The following is a 25,221-nucleotide window of genomic DNA, read 5'->3' as shown; positions in this document are numbered from 1 at the left end:
TACTGGTGGAGGAGGCCTTAGAGCAGACCTGAGGTCAGCACTCTTACTGTAGTACTGGTGGAGGAGGCCTTAGAGCAGACCTGAGGTCAGCACTCTTACTGTAGTACTGTGATGGAGGTGAAACAGGACAGTTTAAATTATACTTGTACAGAGAGGAAAGACTTTTTTTTTTGTTATTTGAATCCCACATGTAAAATGGTCTTAAACAGTTATACTAACTAAGCATATAAAAGCATGAAGGAAATATGTATTATAATAATATATAAATAATAATAATAATACAGATGTGTTCCTGCAGCCCTAAACGCTGATCCACCTTGTAGGATGTGTGGGTGCTAAATCCTCATTGTGTTTCCCTTTAGGTTTGCCCGCCTGGAGAAGCTGCATGCTGGCCTGGCCGGGAGGAACCTGTACATCCGCTTCCAGTCGCAGACCGGGGACGCCATGGGCATGAACATGCTCTCCAAGGTCTGTAGGGCTGGGTTCAAATAACCGAATACAAACTTTTTGTGGAAATGTGGAAAATATATTTTTGTTGTTTTCCACATTCATTGAAACATGTCAAACACCTCTGTGTGATATTAAAAATCTTTTACACATTTTAAACATATTTTTAAACATCTTTGTCCATGTTTTAAAGATATTTTTATTCTTTAACACATTATAACATCTTTATCCCTTTAAAAATCTGTCTGTAAACTGTTTAGCCTGATTATTTGCTCAGCTCTACTTTAGTGGGCACAATGAGTTTGTTTCTTTGATGAGCACAGGCTTTTATTTTATTTTTATTTATTTTTCTCACGTTTCACCCCCCCTGAAGAATTCTGGCCCCTCCTAGGGGAGGTGTGCCCCACAGTTTGAAAAACCTTGGGTTACCCATTCAAGGTTCTTTCTCTATCTCAGTGTGCTGCTCAGATCTGTTCAGATTTGCCCTTTCATTGCATTCCTTATTAGAGCACTTACTTGACCTCTGTACAGAATCTGATGCAAATAAAGATATAATGTAAGCCTGACAGGCGGTTGGCAACTTAAGAATTCCATTATGAATTAGCCTATTTATTAAAGCTTTTTTAACTTTGAGAAGAGTGCCTTGGTCAGCCTATCTTTTTAGAAAGGCTGTTGGTCATGTTTGATAAAAAGTACATTCATGTTAATGCTTTGGGGTCAATTCTTAGTGTAAACATTAATATTTTTAATAATGCACCAGATTAGAGGGTTCCTTGTACAATTTTCAGCATTAGTTCTATGAGAATATATTTCATATCCAAGCAAAATTGGCATTGCAACTAACATATCACTAAACAAATCGATATTGAATCGAATTGGATCGAATCGGCAATTAATCGCAATACCAAAATCAGTCCATAACATCAATGCATGTTCCACAGGCTCTCGCACACTGCTGTGGTTTGTTGGTTAGAACCAATGAACTATATGTCTTTAAATGGATCCCTTCTGCTTCAGAACCATTTCTCTAAAGGCTCTCGGAGCCTGTAGGCGGACCCTGCATGGTTACGTGTGTGTCATGTCTCCCCTCCGTCCCCCTCCAGGGTACAGAGCAGGCGCTGCAAAGCCTCCAGCAGCAGTACCCTGACGTGGAGGTCCTGTCCGTCAGCGGGAACTACTGCACGGACAAGAAGCCTGCCGCAATCAACTGGATCCTGGGCCGGGGCAAGGCGGCCGTGTGCGAGGCCACCATCCCGGCCAGGGTAGTGCGAGAGGTACCTGGACGATGTTCTGTGATCCAATGTTCATTCAACTGCAAATGCTCTGGTCCCGGTTTTCTATGTCCCATTTTAATAGATGCGCCGTAATAACCTGATAACCCTAATCTGGGGGTCACCCAGACAATTTCATGTTTGCCATGAAAACTCACACTTTTATTCAACAGTTTTCAGCGGTCCTAACATAATTGCACAAGGGTTTACTAATCATCAATAAGCCTTTTAACACGATGAGCTAAACAAAGTACCATTAGAACACAGGAGTGATGGTTGCTGGAAATGGGCTACACCTATGTAGATAAAAAAAAAACATAGGTGTACATAAAAATCTTTCAGTTTCCAGCTCGAATAGTCATTTACCCCATTAACAATGTCTAGACTGTATTTCTGATTAATTTAATGGTATCTTAATTTCTTAATTTCTCACTTTTCTAAGTGACAATTCTAAGTGACCCAAAACTGTTGAATGGTAGTGAATACGGCATGTTGAGCCCTTTAAGACTAACTGTGATAAAGGGATACACAAATAAATTTGAACTGACATGACCTGCTACAGGTGTTGAAGACCAGCACAGCCGCCCTGGTTGACCTGAATATCAACAAGAACCTGGTGGGCTCGGTGATGGCGGGCAGCATCGGGGGCTTCAACGCCCATGCCGCCAACATCGTGGCCGCCATCTACATCGCCTGCGGACAGGTGAGCACCAGAGTAATTCAGACACTAAGTCGCTTTACATAGGGTGTGGGTGTATGACACCTCATCCACTGCTAGGGCTTAGCATCCACCTTGGTGATGCATTGCAGCAAGGCTGCACCAGAAGGCTTGCCACACTATCATGGGTAACAAGGTCCAATGAGAGACTAGGGGATGATGAGGAGGCCAATGTTGGTACAGAAGCCTGGTTGGGCTTTGAACAGGACACCGGGGTTAGCCCCCTACTTTAGTTATGAGTGCAGACACCAGGGTTAGCCCCCTACTCTATTGATAAGTAGAGACATCGGGGTTAGCCCCCTACTTTAGTGATAAGTAGAGACATCGGGGTTAGCCCCCTACTTTAGTGATGAGTACAGACTCCGTGGTTAGCCCCCTACTCTAGTGATGAATAGGGATATCGGGGTTAGCCCCCTACTCTAGTGATGAGTAGGGACATCGGGGTTAGCCCCCTACTCTAGTGATGAGTGGTACAGACACTGGGGTTAGCCCCCTACTCTAGTGATGAGTGGTACAGACACCGGGGTTAGCCCCCTACTCTAGTGATGAGTGGTACAGACACCGGGGTTAGCCCCCTACTTTAGTGATGAGTGGTACAGACACCAGGGTTAGCCCCCTACTCTAGCGATGAGTGCTGTAGTACCTTTAGTGACCACAGGGAGTCAGGACCCTGGTTACCGTCTCATCTGAAGAGTTTGCGCTCACCCCCCAGAGGGGTGAGTGCCCCCTAAATGCCCCGTAGTGCAGGGTGCTGGTAAACCCTCCTAACCTCTCTGAACCCCACCCTGCCCAGGACCCGGCCCAGACAGTGGGCAGCTCCAACTGCATCACCCAGATGGAGGCGTCGGGCCCCGGGGGAGAGGACCTCTACATCAGCTGCACCATGCCCTCCATCGAGCTGGGCACCGTGGGCGGAGGCACCAACCTGCCCCCGCAGCAGGCTTGTCTGCAGGTACTGAGCCTCTTGGGGGAGGAACGGTCCCCTAGGAGGAGGCGCTAGTGGAGAGTCATTAACGCGGCCGCTGGAAGGGAAACATGAAACCCAGTGATGGAGGATTCATGAAAATATGGTCAAAATCTCAATGTCACCCAAGTGCAATATCCAAATCATTTTTTGATGAGGGTCAAATGTGTAAATAACATTTCTGACAGCATTATAAATGAAGAACAGTAGAGCTGTGGATATGAGACTGCAGCTCACAGCGCTGTGCAGGAACAGGAGAGGAGACTAACGATGTGTTCCCTGGTCAGATTAACGATGTGTTCCCTGGTCAGACTACCGATGAGTTCCCTGGTCAGACTACCGATGAGTTCCCTGGTCAGACTAACGATGTGTTCCCTGGTCAGACTACCGATGAGTTCCCTGGTCAGGCTAACGATGTGTTCCTGGTCAGATGCTTGGGGTGCAGGGCTCCAGCCCGGGCCACCCGGGGGAGAACGCCCGCCAGCTGGCCCGTGTGGTCTGCGGCGCCGTGCTGGCGGGGGAGCTGTCGCTGATGGCCGCCCTGGCCGCCGGTCACCTGGTCAAAAGTCACATGACCCACAACAGGTGCGTTTGGTTTTAAACGTGTCGTTTTGAATATCTGATGCGTCATCAGCAGGGTTGCTTATTTATTTATCATTTCGCCTCCTCTTCTAACCGTTAGATCTAAAGCCAACTTGTCGGAGTCGCCATCGCAGTCTGAAGCGGAGTTGGAGACGAGAGCGTGATGAAGACAACATTAATACGGTGCTTTTCCCTTTTTATTGCCATGGAGTTGTGAGTGCTGATCTGAATCCCAGTGAAGGAAACAAAGAATCTTAAAGTGACCGGAGAAAAGATCCCTACCTGTTCTTTTAAGGGAGTACCAGAATGTTCCGGGTCAAGGAAACAGGAAGTGGAGACCACATCTCACTGGAGTGTCAGTGAACACGTCCGGACAGAACACTGCTGAACACTCGCTACATCTCAGTTACTGAGTACCTTTTGTTTCACCAAACAATCTAAAGCTGTGTGGAGACTTCACTGGATGCTGCTCACCATCCACTTAATCTTAATTTCTTGGTTTGTTTTTGTTTGAATTGTAATGACTGTAAATCGTGCCACTTTATCTGCATATGAACACAGTGGTTTTGCGGGATTGTGTGTTCGAAAAGGCGTTGGCCTTTTCCACCAAATACCTTGAATTCAACTCGGGATCATTGATAGAACGGCACTAAGCAATCAATGTTACTAATGGAAAATATGTGCAGAAAATAATATTCTATTGTTCATGCCAGACCGATGTGATTGTTTACGCTGCTATTAATGTGAAAAGATATATATTGTTTAACATATCAATTATTTTTACACTACCACTGTATTGCCTACATTTGTTCTGTCTGTTTTTAAATCAAGTTGATGCATTGTAGGTTCAGCACACAACCCCATTGAGTGTTACCTAAAGGAGTATGTATGTAATTGGTGTGTTGATGGAAAATGCTTCCCAATGAGCAAAGCCAACATTTTCTGACTTTTTTGTGATATCGCAAGTCATTTCACTACTGTCAACCCAGAGTCAAAACACATAGAGCCATATTAACTTAATGAACAGCTGTACAGAATAATGTAAAAATGTTGGAAGGGTATTTTTTATTTATTGAGTGTATTCTGATTTCATGAATAGATTCTGTACAGCGGTATGTCTGAATGACAGAGTTATGGCACATATGTAAAGGGGCCTTAATTTTAAAACAAGCATGCTACAATAAAATTGCAGATTAAAATTTAATGTTCAAAGATTTTATACCGTTCCTAAATTGGGTTTCATTGTGCCAGTTATTTGATGCGTTTTGTGATTTTGTTGTCGAAAAACACTAGGCCAAAGTGGAGAAATTAATCTTTATTGCCGTCCTTACATTCATTGCTCCTTCTAAACACAGGACTGTGCCGCATTTTCTCAGCGGTTTAATCCCAACAGCATTAGTGTAAACGTCCATTTACAGGATTACTCCCCTATTACTACATTCAGGTTTTAAGCTCCAGAGGCGTCGTGTATCGGTTCAGTGCTGGGGCGTCCTCCTGGCATACAGCCGGGTATCATCCACCCCCACCCTGACCCCCCCCCCGACCCAAGGATCCTTTAAAAAAAAAAAAGTGGCTAAATTCAGTAAAGCATAAAAAGTACCAGCTGAAAAATAGAATCCCTCTGAAAGGTTATTGACCTGTTTTGATTGAAGTTGTATCATAGCATTGTTTAGGGACAATGCTCAACATAACGAGTATCCTAATGGGGCCTTTTAAAGGTTAAATCATGGTAAAAGCCCCAGTAATAGTGGTTCCCATCCAGCGCAAACTTGCTAATTAACACTTGCAGAACTTTAATGAGCGAAGTAGTGGCTTCATTCAGTGTTAACATGCATTACAAACAAGATTCAGAAGCTAATTATTAAGAATGCTGTTGAAACGCAAGAGAGAAGTGGGAGAAAAGATCCACTGTTGAGCACCATGACTCCTAAGTATGTCGACATATTGCTTCTTAAATAGAAACAAACCTGGGCATTACATGACAACAGCTTGCACACATTCTTTTTTCATGACTTCATGCCAAACTTGAAATTCATTTGAGGTCACTAGGATACTACAATGTAGTGTTTTGTAAAAACAAAGACTACCCAAAAAACTGAAGGACACCGTTATATTCCTTGGAGAACACGAACTGTGAGGAACTCAATTACGGACTGACTGAACGTAAACGTCATCAGTGTTTGTGTGTACGGTAAATTTTTAGATTTGTTGACAGTATATCTCGACTAGCCAGTGTTGAGTAAATGGCCATTAGGCACTTTCTAAAGCTGTCTCATCCTAAAGCGTTTTGTAATTCTAAGGCATTTCTTGTCAATTCTGACACAAAGCGAACGTAGACTGCGAGTGACCACAAACGAACAGAAACACAAAAACAACATGATCGTAGCCATGCCATGTTGTCACAACATCAGCAATAAAATAAACAAGCCAAGCAGTACATACAAGATATATCTATAGTACATTAAATATCTTATAAAACATAACCTCCTTCCATCAGTACCATATAAGCGGTGTTTTCACCAGAAGGACTAAAAAGGGTTAAAGCTCAAGCCTGGTGTCATCGGAGGCAATCCACTGACGACCTCCCTCTCCACTTGTTCCTTTGAATTAAAAATACTATTTCACCCCCTTTTAGATTTAGTTCTAGGCTAAATTAGCAGCATTATATAAAAAGCTATTGATAAAAAATATATAATCGGACACCCAATAGAGACCAAGTGTCTTGAAATAACGAGATTCTCAAATGAAATGTTTTATCCATCATTCAGTAGAGAACGATGGGGGATTTGTGGGACAATTCAAAGGAGATAGTGTGTAGGCAGCTATTGAAGAGCAGTCTTTTGCAACTCCATGGCAGCTTGCATAGTATTGCCTTGAATGTCTAAAGTGTCTTCTAACCTCCACTGCTCATACTATAATTTATCCAAACTAATTTCCCCCCACCAAGAAACAATGCGACGCCATCAAGCCTAAATGCATAAACTAACATGTAATCCAAGACAAATTATTTCCATATGATGACTCATTTAGAAAAAAGTAGCAATGGGGGAAGACAAGTAATTTCCTGTGCAAAAGTACCCATCAGAGCGTGACTGAAGTGCAGCCTTCCTCCCAAAGGACGTTCACTGTAGCCACGGAGAATAAAAAGAACCTCTAGCAAGTAGCAAGGACGCTACGCTAAAGCTAAAGGGAGTAGAAACTACCTAGCGAGGTAGCATGGCGGGAGCGCGGCTTCATTTATCTCAGCTCGGAGCTTGGGTTCCACTTCAGTTTCCCTGCAGGGTGAGGTACACTGCAGAGAGGACACACAATAGCTCCGGTAAGCGATTTGCACTGTGTGAATACACAAAACGGCATGTAAAGTTTGAATGTCCGCTAATGTAGACCATCTTTGTACAATTTAATATAGTATGAGTTTGTGCTTTCCATTTTTATATTTTTATTTCATATTTGTACCTTTATCCTTAAAAAAGTATGGGCTTTCCAGCGGTTTTCTCCTGCACGTAGGAGGTAAAGCGCTTGAGGAACTTGGGGTACTCCCTCTTGGCCACCGCCCTCAGGACCGAGGCCGGAGCCCAGCCCCCGGGGTTCACTACACAGGGAGACAAGATGGACGTCAGACAGCACGCTAATGCACGCAACGCGTCGCGCCAAGGGGCAGCGTGAATCCATAAAATTCAATGTAATAACATGTTTAGAGAAAAAAAAATTGCCAGAAAAGCTTGGTTCACGCAGGTTTTGCATGTTTCTACTCATGCAAACACTTCCCTCGAGTTCAAATATTTGAATTTAATAATAATTTTGCGTGATACTTGGTTGTGATGCCAATCAGCGTTCCCTCCCTGAAGTCCAAAGTGAACTGCAGCATGAGAAAGTTATTGTTGCCGTTTGCGGACTCCCGGAGCTCTATATCTATATAATATAATATAATATATAATATATACTGTAGATAACTTATGAATCTGCGTTGGTGGTTAATAATCAGAGTATGATATTGCACTAATGGGGATATAATACAGATATATCTATAATCAGATGGATTGATCCTTACCATTGGCGACGTATGTGATCTTACACACCAGGTTGTCTCTGCTGATCTCCTTGTCTCCCTCTGGCGGGCTCACCAGGGTCTGGCAGATCAGCCCGATGTTGATCTTGGCCCGGACACACCTGCTGGACGGCTGCGGAGGGCCAAGAGAGAGGGCCGGATCAGAGCCTGACGCTGCAGCACACCTTTTAAGATTTCTGAATCTCTGAATTTGTCTCTTGAGTCCCCTGTGTATGCATGTCAGATAGTAAATGGACTGCATTTGTGCCGCGCTTCTTTAACCAGTGGCCACTCCAAAGGCTTGACAAAATATTGCCACACATTCACCCATTCATGCACGATTCACACACCGACGGTGGTGTCAGCCATGCAGGAGGACAGCCTGGTCGTCAGGGTCATTCAGGGTGAGGTGTCTTGCTCAGGGACAACTCGCCATTCAGCTAGGAGGAGCCGGGGATCAAACTAGCAACCTTCCGGTTACCAGCCAACCCGCTCTACCTCCCAATGTATGTGTGTGTGTATTTTCAAGACCTACCTGCGCATTCTCGTGGTCCACGGAGAAGTTACACACCAGCCAGGTGTCGGCGTCGTTCTCGTTGTGCGCTGGAATCTTCCTCATGGCGGACAGATACAGGACGTCGCGCTGGGAGGCAGGCCACACCCGCTACAACGAGGCCATGAGGTCATTAGTCAGCGTTTAACTATCATCTGGGACACATCTGTATCGTGAACGCGTGAGTAAGTCTTACCTTGTGGGCTTGGAAGACGATGATGGCGTTCTCGGATAAGGTCTCCACCACGTTGAAGTTCTCGATGGTTGCTAAAGGGTAATAAATGCAATGGTAACATTAACGATAACAAAACATTAATTAACCATTATAATATGGTATTGGGTTAGGGGTTAGGGTTAAGGTTAGGGTTAGTCATGTATCAATTAATACCTTAGTTAACATGAACACCATTATCTTAGCTGAAGATACAGTATGTAGTTTAGTACCAACTAACGGTGAGGTTGCCGATGGCCACCACCTGAATAGCTTCCCCTCCCTTTCCAACCACTACAGTAGCCTGTATTTTATTGTATCAGGAGTCAGTAGTTATTTTCTTTTGGCAAAATTCATTAATTTGAATCACACCAAGGCCGATTTTGGACAGAGGCCAGGATCCATCGAGTCATCGGTTTGTTTCGATAACCTAGCCCGAGAGTTAGAAGCGGAACCCTCTATCGGACACAGACATCAGAATCCACCACTGGCCAGACAGAGATCCACATGTCCCCCGCACTGTCTCATACACGACATCGCTCGTTCGCTCTTTCGCTCAATAATAATCCCAAATGGGTTGTAGCAATGGAGACACCCCAAGTGTCAACAAAGTCATCAGAAATCCTTTTTGGGGCATTACAAAGCGTGGTCATGGTAACAGAGGTGGCCATACGTACTCTCCCAGTCGTTGCGGTAGGCTGTGTCCCAGAAGTAGTTGCAGACTTCGTGGCCGGTCACACCCTTGACGGAGTGAGTTGCCTTAAGAGGGTCCAGCACAATACCGTTCTCCTCCACCTCCCTCCTGTACACCTGAAACACGCACACACGCAAAACCAGACACGCACACAAATTAGTAAATTCATACGATTCTACACTGTCTTTGGTCGATGAAATGCATGTTCTTAAAAATCTATTGTAATATCAAAAATGTACCATTGTGGTTTATTTTCGTTAGTTTAACAGATTATTTTATCCAAAGCAACTTGAACTGAGTTCAGACACACGTCATTAGGAGCATATTGGGGTTAGAGGTCATCCTGCTACATGAGGCCTACGGCTAGACTGCGGACTTAGGCATCGAACCCGGAGCCTTTGGGCTGGGACACAGGCCTCGCCGTGACACTATCCGACACATACTGACAAGACTTATCTACACACCTTCATCTCCCCCTCCTCCACTACCAGCTGCCAGTTGGCGTCCCCGCCCATGTCCTGGAGGGAGTAGGTCATGTGGTTCTGCACCATCTCCTCCACCTGGAAGACGAGACCACGGAGACAAGAGAGAACGGGGGAGACAAGAGAGATCGGTAGAGGTTAGAACAGTTGTGAAAGCAAATGGATGGTTCATAACAATGAACAGGAGGACAGAAATGGACCACGGCGTTAACTTAAACCATCAGGACCTGGGAATACCTTGTCAGAGTAGCGATGGGAACCAGTGGATGAGTAGAGGTCCTCAGAGGGAACTGGGATGGACCTCTGTAGCCTGGTCTTCTCACAATGAGACTGTCAACGGTAAACACAGTCACGTTCTGCTCTGTACCTCATGTTTGCAGTGTATAATGAGTATAAAGTGAGAGTGATCTCGCTGTGTCTCCATTCACCTGCTCCTCCATCAGGTCCTGTCTGTCCAGTGCCGCCTCGACTGCATCAAAGAACTCATCATCGTTGATGAGGCTGTTGGGACCCTCCTGTCAGAGAAGGTGGGGGGGGGGCTGGTCATTAGCACAGGTATGGTGACAGTGATGATGATGATGATGATGATGATGATGATGATGATGATGACGATGACAATGATGATGATGATGATGATGATAAAGAAGAAGACATGAGCGCTCCTGCCTCACCTCGTAGTCCGGACCTCTGTAGTGGGATTTCTTCAGGTCATTGAGCGTCGACTTGTAGCCGCCTTCGATGCGACGTCTCTTCTCCATTTCCTGCAAGGAAACAAAAAGAAAAAGGTCTAATGAACCGCGGTCCACTTGATCTTCATGGAGGTTGCTGCTTTCCCAAAGAGTGGAGGTCATGCCTCCAGTAAGGTGCAGGAGTCTTTAAGGAAGCATGGACACCATGCTGTCCTTAATACAACAGTATGGACAACGTGGACTAACTGAAAACATATCCAACAACAACGCCTTCTCTGTGTCCTCAATAGTTTTTATCCAAAGCTTATAATCAATATTTCAGTAAGATTGCAGAGTAACTACAGCGATGTGAGGCTGTTCAGTTTGTCCCTACCTTGTCGAGTCTCTTCTGCCAGCTGTCCTCCCTCTTGACCATGAGCTCGATGCAATGGGACAGGGTGGCCAGGATCCCAGCCGTGGTGGCTTTGAACGTGATGGCCTCGCCTTTGAAGTCTATGCCATTCACCCCCTTGGGACTCACAGGCTGGAACACTGAGGGATAGGATCCCCAAGAGAAGAGAGTGAGGAGAAAATCTAACTAACTTACTCTCAGATGATTCATCATTTACTTAAAGAAAGTCATAGTTTGTCATTTGATAATCAATATTTTGCTTGTGAAATAACTTTTAGCATTAGTAGAAAAACCTGCTCCCTGTATCTTCATAAATGTAAATCCTGTATATAAATAAAGTTCACTTTCTTTCTTTCTTTATGACCGTTGAATCGAGAAGGAATATAAGCGATTGAATATCCACCATACAAAGAAAATCAGTGATTATATGCAGCCCTAGTTAAAATAAAATAACTTTTGCGCTGCATTTTTCACATTAAAAAATACATGGCTACGGAAAACCCTCCAGAACTCCTGATCTCCTTCCCAGCTCAAATACTCACACTTCTCCTTGCTGCCATTGTTGTTGTTCACTAACTCTCCACTCGCCCGAGGGCTTGGGAAGTCATCCTCATCCTCCTCCACCACTGAGGGATGAACAGAGGGAAAGGTTAGCAGGAAGAAGAGCGCCAGTCAGGCCGGTCTGTTGTCACGGCAAGGGCCGGTTGCCGAGGGCCTGTTGCCGGGGGCCGCTCGGTGTAGGTGGCATGTAGCAACCACTGCAAGAGACTCGACCGCAGGACCCAGAGCGACGGACAGAATGACCCACACAACAATAGACCAGTGTCATCTCCAGGCCAGAGAGAGAGTGAGAGAGAGAGAGAGAGAGAGAGAGAGAGACAGAAAGGCACACCGATTTCGAAAGAGAGGGGAGAGAGCTGTAACACGGGAGATGGAGAGGGAGAGAGAGGGAGGGCGAGAGAAAGCAAGGGATATGGAGGAGAGATTGGTCTGTGTGTGTGTGTGTGTGTGGTTGGGGGGGGGTTGCATGTAAGAAACAAAGGCATGGCTTCATTCTCGCTGCTCATATGCGAGCAAGCCAGTAAAGCGACAAAACAACAAGCTGTGGTCAGGCCAAGAATGAACAGGAGAGCGAGCGAGAGAGAGAGAGAGAGAGGGTGAGAGAGCGAGAGTGGGAGAGCTAGAGCGACTGAGAAAGAGAGGGGTCAGAATGACTGCTTTCTTAGTCAACGGTCAAGAGGCCACAAACATACATTCCAAACAAGGCTGTGTAGATGTGTTTGTCCTAAACGCTCAACAAGCTACAACAGACATGTGTCCTGATTCTGCTCGGCATCGGTTGAGAAACGTTTGGGACGTCCTAATGACACAGGGCTACTGTCAGTGTCTGTTGTCAGTACGTGTTTCCTTCACTAGCTTCCACTGACATGCACGACCCGTGTTGTTGCATTGCACCACGGTGGAGGCGACACATTTCCTATTCTGACAGGGCGGTAGTACCCAGGTAAATGAACACAGCACCCTTAAAACAAGCCTGTTAAATCCTGTTTAATTCAGTCTTTATATGAGCGATGAGACGAGCACTGCTGCTGAAGAGAAGGGGAGGCATTTTGTGTGGCATGCCATTCCTGTCGCCGACATATTTAACATAAAGACACATAAACACATAGCAGAGGAAAATGCGGAAAATGCGGAGGGCTTTTAAGGCTTAGCCTTAAAAGTCACCCTAAAGACACACACACACACACACACACACATAGCCTCCTCCCAGCATTACCCTAAAGACACACACACACACACACACACACACATAGCCTCCTCATAGTGTTCACCCTAAAGACACACACACACACATAGATTTACTCTAAAAAACACACACACACACACACGCTAGAGATGGGCGATATGGCCTAAAATCCATATTGCGATATACATTGCAGCCTCTTGCGATAACGATATATATCACGATATAAAATCATAAAATAACCGTTTCAGAACAGGTTACATAGACCCTAAGGAAAGCCAAACTGCTAAATGTATTTAAAAAAAGAGAAATATAGTACGTCATTTCGAGAACATTTATTGTGAAACACTGTAATCATACAACATAATGTTGCAGATAAATAAAATTAGTATTGGGTTTCTTTCCTTTAGTGCAAACCATTCTAAAAGGCACTACACTTAGTTTAAGTCCTTGGTTCTTAAATGCCACCCAAGATGCAGAAAACAGGAAAAACGGGTGTCTTTCTAGATAAGGAACAGACACTGTACTGACAATTAGGGATGGGCATGATTAATTGATGATCGATCATTGATTTTTAAGATTTTTGTCGATTATGTGATATTTTTAACCATCAAAAGGAGGTTGACCCAGCCGGAGAGCTGGTCTCGGAGACGTTGCTCAACATGGAGCAAAGAGGAGACGGAACGTCTTTTGGATATTTGGGTCCGATATCCAAAAGAAATTCCGTCTCTTCTTTGCTCCATGTTGAGCCACCACCCGACGGTCCGACAAAAGCAAGTAAAAAGTATGCTGGAAAACATAACTTAAAAATGCAGATGCATTTAACACATTCCAAGTCAGGATGAGGGAGAAGGAGTTGGACCAGTCCGCAGATCAATGTATATCACGCTGGATATCCATGATTGTTGACTTTCACCGGTGCTTCCCCCCCCCCCCCCCCCCCCCTTTTTCTTTAACGCTTTACAACGCCCCAGACCTTTTTGTCCAATGATTTAACCCATTCAGACCGGATCACGCATCTGTGCGTGTTTACCTTTAAGACCGGATTGCGCATCAATGCGTATTTACCATTAACTCATTTGTACCGGCTGCGCGGAGCAACATTGTATCTACTAGATAGGCCTACAATGTTGCGCCGCACAGCAGCCGGTACAAATGGGTTAACGTTCACATGCGGGTTTGTTGACGAATTCTGGCACTGTTGCGAAAATTGCAATGTGAAAAGGAATTGCACCAAACCAAGAATTAAACATTGTATTTTGCGTCATCAACATGCATTATCGCGATAGAGCGATAGAATTAAAATCTCTATCGTAGGCCATTTTTGTATCGTTTAAATCGTATATTGTTTATATCGCGCATTACTAACACACGCACACACACACACACACACACATAGCCTCCTCCCAGCATTACCCTAAAGACACACATACAAACACACGCACACACACACACACACACCAACACACACATAGCCTCCTCACAGTGTTAACCCTAAAGTCACACACACACACACACACACACACACCAACACACACACAGCCTCCGCATAGTGTTCACCCTAAAGACACACACCTCATGCCCCTGCTGACAGAGACCATGTGATGCTTTACACACAGAGAGCACACTGGGTGAATATGGGTGAGCATGCAAGACATAAAAACATGGCCTCACTTCAAAGATTTTTATTGGTTGGCTTTTTTATTCCTTTCTGTTTATATTTTATAAATGTATTATTATTTATTATGTATTACCGTTTTTGTCAATTATGAAACCCATTAAACAGATTAAAAAAATCATGGCTTCCAACTCCATTCCATCACTCTCAAGCTAAACACTACACACTGTTGAAATGTTACATGTGACCCCGACCTGACCTCAGGTCAGTGCTCCTGCTGTGTGTTGACACTAACTGTTGTTCTCTGCAACTCAACCAATCCACAATACCTATCCATCCGGCCTGATTCTATTCTGACCCCCAAAATGGGCCAAAGAAGCAGCAACATGGGAATAACCAACCATCAAATCAATAACTGAGGTCCTAATCAATAGGACATCTCCTCTAGGGATCCTTACCTCTGTCCCTCTCCAGGACGTCTCTGGACACGTCGGCACAGCCATCGAAGTATCGCTGCAGTGTGTCCACCTGTCTGCACAGGATGTCCCTGAAGGTCTCCATCTCAGACAGCTTCTCCCGGAGGCTGTGGCCCTTCTGAGAAACCAGAGCAGAGCGGGGGTGGGAGGCACCGACATTAACACCCGGACATTAGCCCAGACGTCCCACCGACCCCAGGCCCTGGGTGCCCGTCACACCGTTTAGGTCAGAACGCACATTCATTTAGGGTTGTCAACTCTCACGCATCTGTCGTGTCACTCACGATTTCAGCATCAATCTCATGCTCTCACGCACACGCAAGAAATGTCACGCCAAATTCCTTTTTTGTCCCCTCTCAATTTCTTTTGATGAATAGATAGACCACAGCGTATTCTTTCTTAATGACAGGAGAGGAGTTTAAGGCCCACAGCTGTAACAGCTATAACATCTGCCTTCATCTCGCTGCAGTATTCGCTGATCGTTGATTTGCTGAAAACCTTGCACCTGATACGTCAGAGCATAGTTCGGAGCATGGTTTGGAGTCAGAGCCCACAGATTATTAGTTGTTGTCTTTTACATAATTCAGGGTTTATAAGTAAGTAAACAAGGACTGAATTTTTATTTTTTTTTAATGGGGTTAGGGTTACCAAAAAATATTTTTAGAGTCTCACTCCAGCCAAAGTCCCAAAGTTGGCAAGCCTGTTTAAAATGGTGGACCTGTAGAACCCCAGCCCTAACACTAAACAACAAAAAGAATCCTTATATTTGCTTAATGGCAGTATTAACAGAAAAGTGATACATATCATATCGGCACTCAAAGACATTACATTGTATGAGGAGGTCTCTGCTGCGAGTCTGGTTAGGTTTTTTGTTATGTTGTTAACCAATGTAACGACAGCACTTTGACCAGGGCTCTCAAGTTTTGAACTGAGTGACGTGGGGGGTGGGGGGGGGGAGTCAATATTAATATTTGCAGTCAATATTAAATATTACTTTGAAGGAGGAGGAGGAGGTGGAGGAGACGCCGCTGTTGGCGGAGGTGAGTGACATCATGGAACCGTGGCGCCGGAGGCTGGACTCGGAGCCGTAGCCGGACTCGGCCTGCAGGGGGCAGCAGAGACACACACATTATTATCTGTACAACAGATGCGTGAACATGATGAAAAACCCCTCCTGAAGTCATCATAATCTCTATTATGGCACTCATGTTACCCAGTTCATTGAAGATACGGAACAAGATGAATGAATGCAGTCTAGGCCACATTCACGATGAGACAACACAGCCACACGTTACCCCATCCTGCCTACTGATACCAACTGCAGACACGGTGAGAACACATGACTGACAGCAGCTCTCTGTGGTTAACACACTATACTGCTTTACAGTCTAAAGCCCCCTCTTGTCCCGCCTTTTCTATTCCTTTGACTGTTGACCTACTAACCCATATCCCAATTAGGTTGTTGTCTGCTTGCTACAAGCGTTCCCAGAGAGATATAACGTGTCTGACGGTCTTGCTTTTAATGCAACAATAGTGTTTAATGAGTTAGTGACCATTGAATAACCCAATGATTGTTTCCCTGCTTAAGAATTAGAATTGATTCATTCCTTCAGGCAACTGTGGCCTCGTTTAAACCACACATTGTTTTGTTTGCAATAAAAAGGCAAATAGTTGCGTGTAGCCACTCCTCTATGAATGATTCACTGTCATGTTATATTCTTCCGGACAGAATGGATAACATGACTGGTAGATGAATTCACCGCAGGGGAGATCAGGTGACTTCCTGTTAAACTAGTCTCCTTTTCCGTCCCTTGCGTCACAGACTGCTTTGAAAATAGCCGTCGAGGGGAGGGGTCAGAGAGTAGGGAAACCAAACAGCAATGCCCTGTATCATCGATAGAGGCCGCTTAATCCCCATCGAACGGTGTTTGCGATACAGTCAGGGGTAACTATCGGTCAACAGTCAACACTGCGCCTGTTCTAATTACTGCTGCCCTTCAGCCAACCTGCTTATACCCAAACGAACCGTGTCACCCAAACCGATAACCATCGGTAAGGCCTTCAACAGGGCTCAACCAAAACAAACAGAGACCATTTTCATGGTAATATTCGACTGATTGAAAACGTTTTATACTAGCCCTTATGTTAATGTTTCAAACTGAATCTATAGTTATTCAAACCCACAAAATGAACACACCAACAAGGCTAATAGTGTTTAATACTGAGACTTCTGGCAATACTTGCATGGAGGCTTTTGCAAAAAGCAAACAATTAATCAAGCGGCTGTTTGACAACCAAAAGAAGAGCATATATTCCCAATTTATTCCAAGGGAGGGGACAGATGAAGAGATGAAGACACCAGCAGGGACTGCAGCTATAGCTACAGAAAGGGGAAAATGTTAATAATGATGCTCCAAGAAATGAAGTGAAAATAAGGAGAATGAAAAAGGCTTTAAGTTCCATATTTGAGTAAAAGTAAATGGTTACTGACACAACCAGTTAAACAGAGCTGTTACTGCGGTCTGGACACTCACAGCTCAACATCTTCCACGTTTGATTATTGACCTTAACAACATAAGCATGGCTTGCCATCACAGCAGTCATAATAGCTTCAGCATTAGCATGCTAAAGAGCCTTGACAACAGCCACTACCGAGTGTTTTGCATTTTTTCCTGGAGATTTCCACAGCGGTCTGTAGTTGAGTAATAGTCCAGGTTAGAGGGGAGTCGGGTGTGTGTGTGTGTGTGTGTCTGTGTGTGTGTGTGTGTGTGTCTGTGTGTGTGCGTGTGTGAGTCACCGCTGGGCACGGTGCAGATGGGAACGAAGGGGGGTTCTACTGAAATGACTCAGTCCCTCCTGATCTCACCATCTGACTCACTTACAGGATTTGAAATGCTGTTAAACTCGCCTGGTCCATCACAGTGTAAAGTCAGCCTCAGTCGCACAACATTTGAGATCCGTGCAAATGCTGTGGGTGTATTCCACTTTAAGTAATTTTTATTTTTTAAGTATTATTATATTACTATGTTGTTGCTAAGCTTTAGTACACTGTAGTAATATAATAATATATATTTGAATGCAAGATCATTGTTCTGCTAAAGCAGAACCTTGTTCTAGATGATATATTGCGGCCTGCGTATTACAGATCGGTCAAGTGACCAATGGACAGGAACCATAATTGGATGAGCAGTCCTGAGCTTGCGGGACGCGCTTAGCCTAAAAGAGCTAAGCATGTCCTGCGTACATCGTCTCTGGGCCGCAGGGCAGGCCACAAAATAAATTTCACCTTTGTCTATGTCTATGTTGACACCTCTTGTCTAATGCATTATTCTGTATGTTTGTATAAATAATAAGACAAATCAGGGACTTATGATAGACCCCTCTACTGTCAATCAGAACTGCTCAACGTTGGTCAGTGCGAGGTAATGGGGGTAGCCTGTAGTGGTGTTGATTGCGGATGCACCACTAGCTTTATCAGAGAAGCAGGTAAACTCTCACACTCACACACACACACACACACACACACACACACACACACACACACACACACACACACACACACACACACCCAGAGGAGCACACACCCAACCCAAAGAACAAACACCAAAAACACACAACCAGAGACACACAGACACACAGACACAAACACACGCACACACACACACAGAGGAATACACACACACACAACCAGAGGAGAGGAACACACACCCAGAGGAACACACCCAAAGAAACACATACACACACCCAGAGGAACACACACCCAACCAGAGGAACACCAACACAAACACAACCCCAGAGGAACATACACACACACACACCCAGAGGAACACATGCACGCGTACACCTAGGGGAATACATACACACACACTGAGGAACACACACACACACATACACAACAATCACAGTCGGAGGGACACACACACAAGGCTTGGTGTTGGCTCCCCTATCTATAGGGGGTCTCCGGGGTCTAAAGTCCAAGAGACTAGACTAAACGTACCATGAGGGGGGGGACGAGGGCCACTGTCCCCTGGCCGGTCTTCTCCCTCCTTCCGTCTCGGATACTCTGGGATGAGCAGACACACACACACACACACACACACACATGTTAAACTCACCTGCATGACGACAAACACAAACAAACCAGATTACCAAAGGAAGATTTATAGCATAAATAAGAAGGCAGGCCAATGATGAGCATCTGTGTGTGTGTGTGTGTGTGTGTGTTTGTTTGTGTGTTTGTGTGTGTGTGTGGGTGCAGGCCTCACCCTGTGCACCTCGATGGAGTCGATCCATTTGTTTCTGTGCTCAGGGTCCTGGGCCCTCAGGTACCACAAGCTGTCATTCACGCTGATGTCCAGACGGCACTCGTCAAACTCATGGGCCTGCAACATAGAATGCATCAAACACACACACACACACACACACACAAACACACACACACAAACACACACACACACACACACACACACACACGGTTTAGTTGATGCAGCACACAGAGGCCAGCCAGACTCAGAGTTGGTGCAGTGCTCCATGCTGAGCTCTTTGCACTCAAGCATTCAGAGTTAGGGGCTCACACAGACGTGTGTGTGTGTAATATATGGAATCAGCTGTTCGTTCATCTCTGAAACGTAAAAATGAAAATGAAACAAATGCGGTAGGTCCCCTTCAATGTGGTCAGGCTGTTTGCTAATGACAGCCATAAGTTGAAGAGATGAACCAAAGCCTCTTCTGAGTAGTGGGGCCCAAATAAACTCCATCTGATTCCTACCCTTTTAAGGGCTCTTCATGGGGACCGAGCATATACAGTAATACAACCTGTGTGTGTGTGTGTGTGTGTGTGTGTGTGTGTGTGTGTGTGTGTGTATGTGTGTGTGTGTGTCTGTGTGTCTGTGTATATGTGTGTGTGTGAGCGTGTGTGTGTGTGTGACGTTAAAGAGCCAACATCTGCTTTCTATGTAACAAACCTTTGTTTAAAAGCCCAGAGATAAGAGAGAAAAAGAGAGATGAGAGAGATAGAGACAGAGAAAGAAAGAGAGAGAGAGGCAGCAAGGGAAAGAGAGATGAGAAAGACAGAGACTGAGAAAGAGAGAGAGACAGCCAGAGGAAGAGAGATGAGGGAAAGAGAGAGAGACAGCGAGAGACAAAGATGAAAGAGAGAAAGACAGAGAGACAGAGAGAGAGAGTGAGAGAGAAAGAGAGACAGAGAGAGAAAAAGAGATGAGAGAAAGAGATTAAGTAAGGTAGTATTCAAAAGGACACGATCAACAACCCCGCGAACACAGAGCAAATGACCCAGCTTGGATAATCTTGTGACACACACACACACACACACACACACACAAAGGCGTACACTAAGCCTGTATTGAATACCTCCCTGTTTTCCATCCCCAGATTACAGTAAAAACAGGTGGACTCAGGTACACACAATACGGTAATAATCAGTATGCTAATTATTACTTTATTTTGGCTCATGTGCTGTATGAGTAAAAATTAGTAGAGGTCATTTAGTAACTATAGTATAGGCTTCATTCTTATGAAAATAATTTAATCTGCAAGATAATTAATGGATATAAAAGCATTGTCATCATACATTATTGATGTCTTGTAAATGTAAACTGGTCACTAAGGCCTAACCAGATCACTAAGCCAAGTAAGAGAACCACTTACACTCAAACTTAAATAGTTGGCTTGACAGCCATACAGTCCTGCACCAGCATTGAACCACACGTAGAACCACCAGAAAAAACAGAACACCTTTCATCTTTACAACCATCCATCAATCCATCCCTTTCCATTCTTCCGCACAGTCTGTGTGACTCAAGGCCTGGGGAGTTTAGGAAAAATAGAATGTGATCTTTCAGTTTCCTGAGAGGTAGCGCACCGGCTTCGCGGAAAGCGGCTCTAGGAATTGAGGAACACGATGACAGGCTTTTCATCACCAACGGCTGACAGCTCATGGCTGACGCTAAACCGGTTTGAGGGTTCATGATGAAACTAGAGTAAAGTGCAGGAAGAAAAAGGAAAACAAAGGGAAAGAGAAGATGGGCTGGTCGCGTGACCAACATGTACCCAGAGCCCAGGACACGCAGCTCTACCTCTTTCATGGACACATTTCACAGGAAGTGACACACAAAGGGGAAGAGCACTACTTCCTCCTGATTGGTTCCTCCCCCCACAACCTCCGTTTCTGCATCACCACACGTAGTGAGACAACACCTCTTATCTGTGTAACTTCAGTTTTGGCCACTTTTTTTGTGCACATGTTGAATACAAACACTTTGATAGTTTGTAGTTCATAGTGTGGAGTGTTTGGGCCATAACAGAGCATATGCAATAACTGTGTACCCACGTGTAGATTGTTGCCAAGCAACCAAAATAAACAGGACACTTCCAAGTTGTTGTTTAAAAATGTGCGGAACCATGTCATGGTTAACCAAATAATGAACACAAGCGCCCCAAGCCTCATTAGCAAGCACCTAGTAGCACATACACACACACACGCACACGCGCGCACACACACACACACACACACACACACACACACACACACACACACACACACACACACACACACACACACACACACACACACCTACAAACACACAATGAGTTCCAAATACGACATGTTTAGCAACAACAACGTTCATTCAGACAGAGCCAACAAGCCAAGATGTGGAAATGTGGAGTGATGTGGCTGTTTGTTGGGCCAGTGTACCAGCCCCTTAAGAGCATGCTAGTTCTCACATGATGCATATGCTGAGATGAGGTTTAAACATCAACCGTTTTAAAGCAAACATAATCGTAGAGGGACAGTTCTTAGAGCAGGCTAGAGGTTATGGTTTGGTTTGTGCCATTTTCAGATCTTAAATGCGGCAAGACTCAATTGACTCAATCTCTGTAGGTATACACCACGAGTGAGATGGATGGATAATCAGCGTGAATGGATTCACTGTTTCTGGAATCAGACCTGACAGTGAGATTAGGTTGTGGGGTGGAGAATGAACTGCTGAGCGTTGCTAATAGTAATAGCCTAATTACAAATTATTTGCCAGTGAAGCAGTTTGTGCAGATGGCTGAAGATTGTGGTTTTTATGTTTTGTGTACTCCTATTTGTTTACGTTGGTGTTGCCAATGTAACTATGCCAGATAAATTATTCTAATTAGGAAATTGAATGAGAAGGAAAGAGAGTTGGAGGCATGTAGCTCCAACAAATAACCAAAAACAAAAGCTGAATGTCAGAACATCCTTGACATTCAAAAATGTAAGACCAACAGTATATTCAGATAAGGGTTTTCACTGGCTAAGTAATTAAACAAGTGTCTGAAGCCTTTGGGTGCACAGAATTAAAATAAATATTTACAGAGGCTAAGATAAAGCTGAACAAACAACAGACTGCTTGGCTGACTGCTTTCCAGGAACAGTCATTCAAATTGCTAAAGTAGTTCAAACAAAATGCTGCATTCAAAGAATTGCTCTATTAAGTCATTTTTATCATGCATTTTACTAGATGATAAAATGTGGTTCTGGTTGCAACTTGTATAAAACTATTTGAAAGAAAGATAATTCAATTTTAGTTGGAAACACGTCAAATTGTGGTATGGAAAAATGCACTGCATTTAGCCTCAATATAATACGATGAGATAACAGTAGCATTCAAAAAGAAGCATTGAAGAGATCTTGGGTCAAAAGAAGAGAAAACCACTACAACAGTGTTGAAGTGACTAGAAGAAACTGCAGTCTCCACCACACTCTTCAAAACCACTGATTCAGTCCAGCTTTCCAATATATTTGATGCAGGCTATTGTCAAAGAGCAGTCATATTCGGTAACTGAACTGATAATTTTGTGGTTTACTTTGTAATAACACTTAAAATGGTCAATTTTCATTTAAAGAGTTTGGATTGCTGAGCTTTATTGTGATGCGATAACCTTTTTAGCCTCAACATGAATAATGAGAATGATTCACTTGACATCAGCACAAAAGAAAATATCCGTAGGCCTACTCTGTGGATATGAAACAATTATAGATTAAAGACGACGTGAAAACCAAGGAGGCTTGTCCCTCGACATTGACCACAAATGTTCACGAACAATCCCGAGAGGATATCGTGATATCGCGATATTTGATGACGACGGCGCTGGCCGGCTTACCACGATGACAGCCTTGTTGAGGCAGAGCGACCCGCGGCATCCGTACTCTCTCTCATCTTGGGACTTGTAGTAACTCAACGTGTTGTTCTTCAGCGACACCCACCGGTCCTGCCAGCCGTGGATGTAGTTGGTCCACTTGAAAGACAGAGAGCACATCTCCCGCTTAGCATGGTTGTATGACGGCGTGTAAATGAAATCACCGTAACAGCCATAAACAGCCCTGACTCACAGGGTGAAACTGGCTTGGTTAAACAGTCGCCCTTCTTCCCTTAATCAGTATAATGGAGCAGGTGGGGTTCCTGGGAGATATTTCACAATATGCTGGATGAGCAAACTGCGTTTATTTCACTTGTGAGATGAACTGGTTCCGCACTACCAAAGGGTGGGCAGGCCACCTGGCTGACTGTAGATGTAAAGGTGTCACATGCAGATGCAACGAGATGTGTAGAGGATGCTAGAATAATATTTAAACCGCATGGCCTTTATGCATACATTGGACAGCTATACATAGAGTTGGTATGTATGCATGTGACAGATATACATACACAGCTGTTATGCATACATTGGACAGAAACGTGAAATATATCCTCAATAATTGCATCAAGGAATGCAATGCATAACGTTCCATACAGTGAAATAAGTGAAGGGACCTTGCCCACTCCGTTCTACAATGCTCCATGCCTCCCGTTGCTTCATAAATGGACCACGATGGTTTCTGGGTCACATTCTAAACTTACCTTACTGAGAATCCCACTGAACTCCACCACCCCGACCGGGTTCCCCGAGTCCAACTCCAGGTCCTCTTCAGAGCCAGAAGAGCTCCAGCTCTGGTTGTCTGACATGTCGGAGGGACTTCACTGGTCGACTAGTGGGTGAACTGGGAGTGGTAGACGGCGGTCAAGCCCCTGGTCATACGGCCTTCAGTGTTGGGAGTCGTTTGAGGATGTAAACAAAATATAGTCCCATGAAGTAAGGTCAAGACTATTTCCGAGTGCTCCTGGAAGTGTTGGCATGGCAGTCCAGATGAAAACACAGCGATCTGCAGCCGCACAGCTCGGTGCCGGTGCAGGTGGACGCGAGTCAACGCTGATAACAGCCCTGTTATGTATCGATCCCAGGTCTCATGGATAAACAGTGTAATCCAACCTCCCCAGCTCCAGTCCTTCTACCTATAGCCCCACGGAGGTTCAAGTTGCCAGGTGCGTCAACGGAAATATCAAAATGATTTGCAGAAATCAACCGACAGATAGAGGTAATGACCCGTGGATAACTGGTATAACGAGACTTTGACACTTTTACTGGTTCCGTACTGGTGACAGCTGTCTGTCAGATGGCCGTGTTCCCCGAGACGTCAGCGGATGGTCCGTGAGCGCGTGTGTCAGACTGGAGCGCTGCTCAGGGGCGCTGGCTGCTGCCTGACGTCATCTAATCCTTCCCAAACAGGGCAGACAGACTCAGCCCACTCAGCCAGACTCCGCCCACCCTCAAGTCTCCTAGAATTAGATGTTACAACATTTAATTCTAAGAGAATCTTATACAGTAGTAAAACAATCATGTTCGGGGTTGCAATTGAATGCAGGGCGCAACGGTTTTAAATGAACGGAAGTCCACAGCATCGTGTGTCTTGTTGTAAACTGGACCTCAATGACCGCAATGCAAATCACAGGGAAACGTACCGGAAATTGTATAGTGTAATTCTAAGTCAAACGTCAATCCAATTTGATAATGTCACATTAACCAACGAGCTGATTACGTCCGTCCCAAATTCGACCCCAAAATAGCGCATAAATAAAAGCGGACGTTTATATATAGTTCTGTAATGGGCTTGAGAGGCTGATCGACGCCTAGCTCAGTGTCATGTAGATTTCTTCGGTCTAACTTCCTGGTCCCATGACACAAACTAGGGGAAACCACAAGACCCCTTTTAAGACCCACACACCCACACTCACACACACACACACACACACACACACACACACACACACACACACACACACACACACACACACACACACACACACACACACACACATGCACATAGGTCTACAAATACACACTCACACACACACACACACACACACACACACACACACACACACACACGCACACGCATATTTGTTTACGTTTTTTTTTCTCGTCATTGGACAAGTTAGGACAGCCAATTCAGATTAGCAGGTCTGAC

At 44.8% G+C, this 25,221-nt stretch overlaps 2 protein-coding genes across 2 annotated transcripts in view; one reads left to right on the top strand and one right to left on the bottom strand.

Annotated features, from left to right (window-relative positions):
• Nucleotides 1-5,468, top strand: part of LOC307074844 (3-hydroxy-3-methylglutaryl-coenzyme A reductase-like) — a 24,416-nt gene extending 18,948 nt beyond the window's left edge. The window contains exons 15-20 of the mRNA XM_079735229.1: nucleotides 363-468; nucleotides 1,551-1,721; nucleotides 2,281-2,421; nucleotides 3,230-3,388; nucleotides 3,831-3,985; nucleotides 4,083-5,468. Of these exons, the coding sequence (XP_079591355.1) occupies nucleotides 363-468; nucleotides 1,551-1,721; nucleotides 2,281-2,421; nucleotides 3,230-3,388; nucleotides 3,831-3,985; nucleotides 4,083-4,146 (796 nt within the window). The 3' untranslated portion in view covers nucleotides 4,147-5,468. The remainder of the gene's footprint in view (nucleotides 1-362; nucleotides 469-1,550; nucleotides 1,722-2,280; nucleotides 2,422-3,229; nucleotides 3,389-3,830; nucleotides 3,986-4,082) is intronic.
• Nucleotides 5,469-5,526: 58 nt separating this feature from the next.
• LOC307074848 (ceramide transfer protein-like) lies at nucleotides 5,527-24,425 on the bottom strand. Its single transcript, XM_079735233.1, has 18 exons — nucleotides 23,777-24,425; nucleotides 23,040-23,174; nucleotides 19,154-19,270; nucleotides 18,886-18,951; nucleotides 15,883-15,990; nucleotides 14,871-15,006; nucleotides 11,593-11,676; nucleotides 11,033-11,190; nucleotides 10,642-10,731; nucleotides 10,399-10,485; nucleotides 10,208-10,300; nucleotides 9,953-10,048; nucleotides 9,472-9,604; nucleotides 8,780-8,850; nucleotides 8,566-8,694; nucleotides 8,034-8,163; nucleotides 7,439-7,574; nucleotides 5,527-7,274 (listed from the first exon to the last, which is right to left on the bottom strand). The coding sequence occupies exons 1-17, from the start codon at nucleotides 23,879-23,881 to the stop codon at nucleotides 7,447-7,449; spliced, it is 1,866 nt and encodes a 621-aa protein (XP_079591359.1). The 5' UTR covers nucleotides 23,882-24,425; the 3' UTR covers nucleotides 5,527-7,274; nucleotides 7,439-7,446.
• Between the last annotated feature and the right edge of the window lie 796 nt (nucleotides 24,426-25,221).

The sequence above is a fragment of the Pollachius pollachius genome, assembly GCF_949987615.1.
Source record: "Pollachius pollachius genome assembly, chromosome: 4".
In the NCBI taxonomy this organism is placed as follows: Eukaryota; Metazoa; Chordata; class Actinopteri; order Gadiformes; family Gadidae; genus Pollachius; species Pollachius pollachius.
The sequence above is the reverse complement of the archived record's forward strand: the minus strand, read 5'-3'. Positions and strand labels throughout refer to the sequence as shown.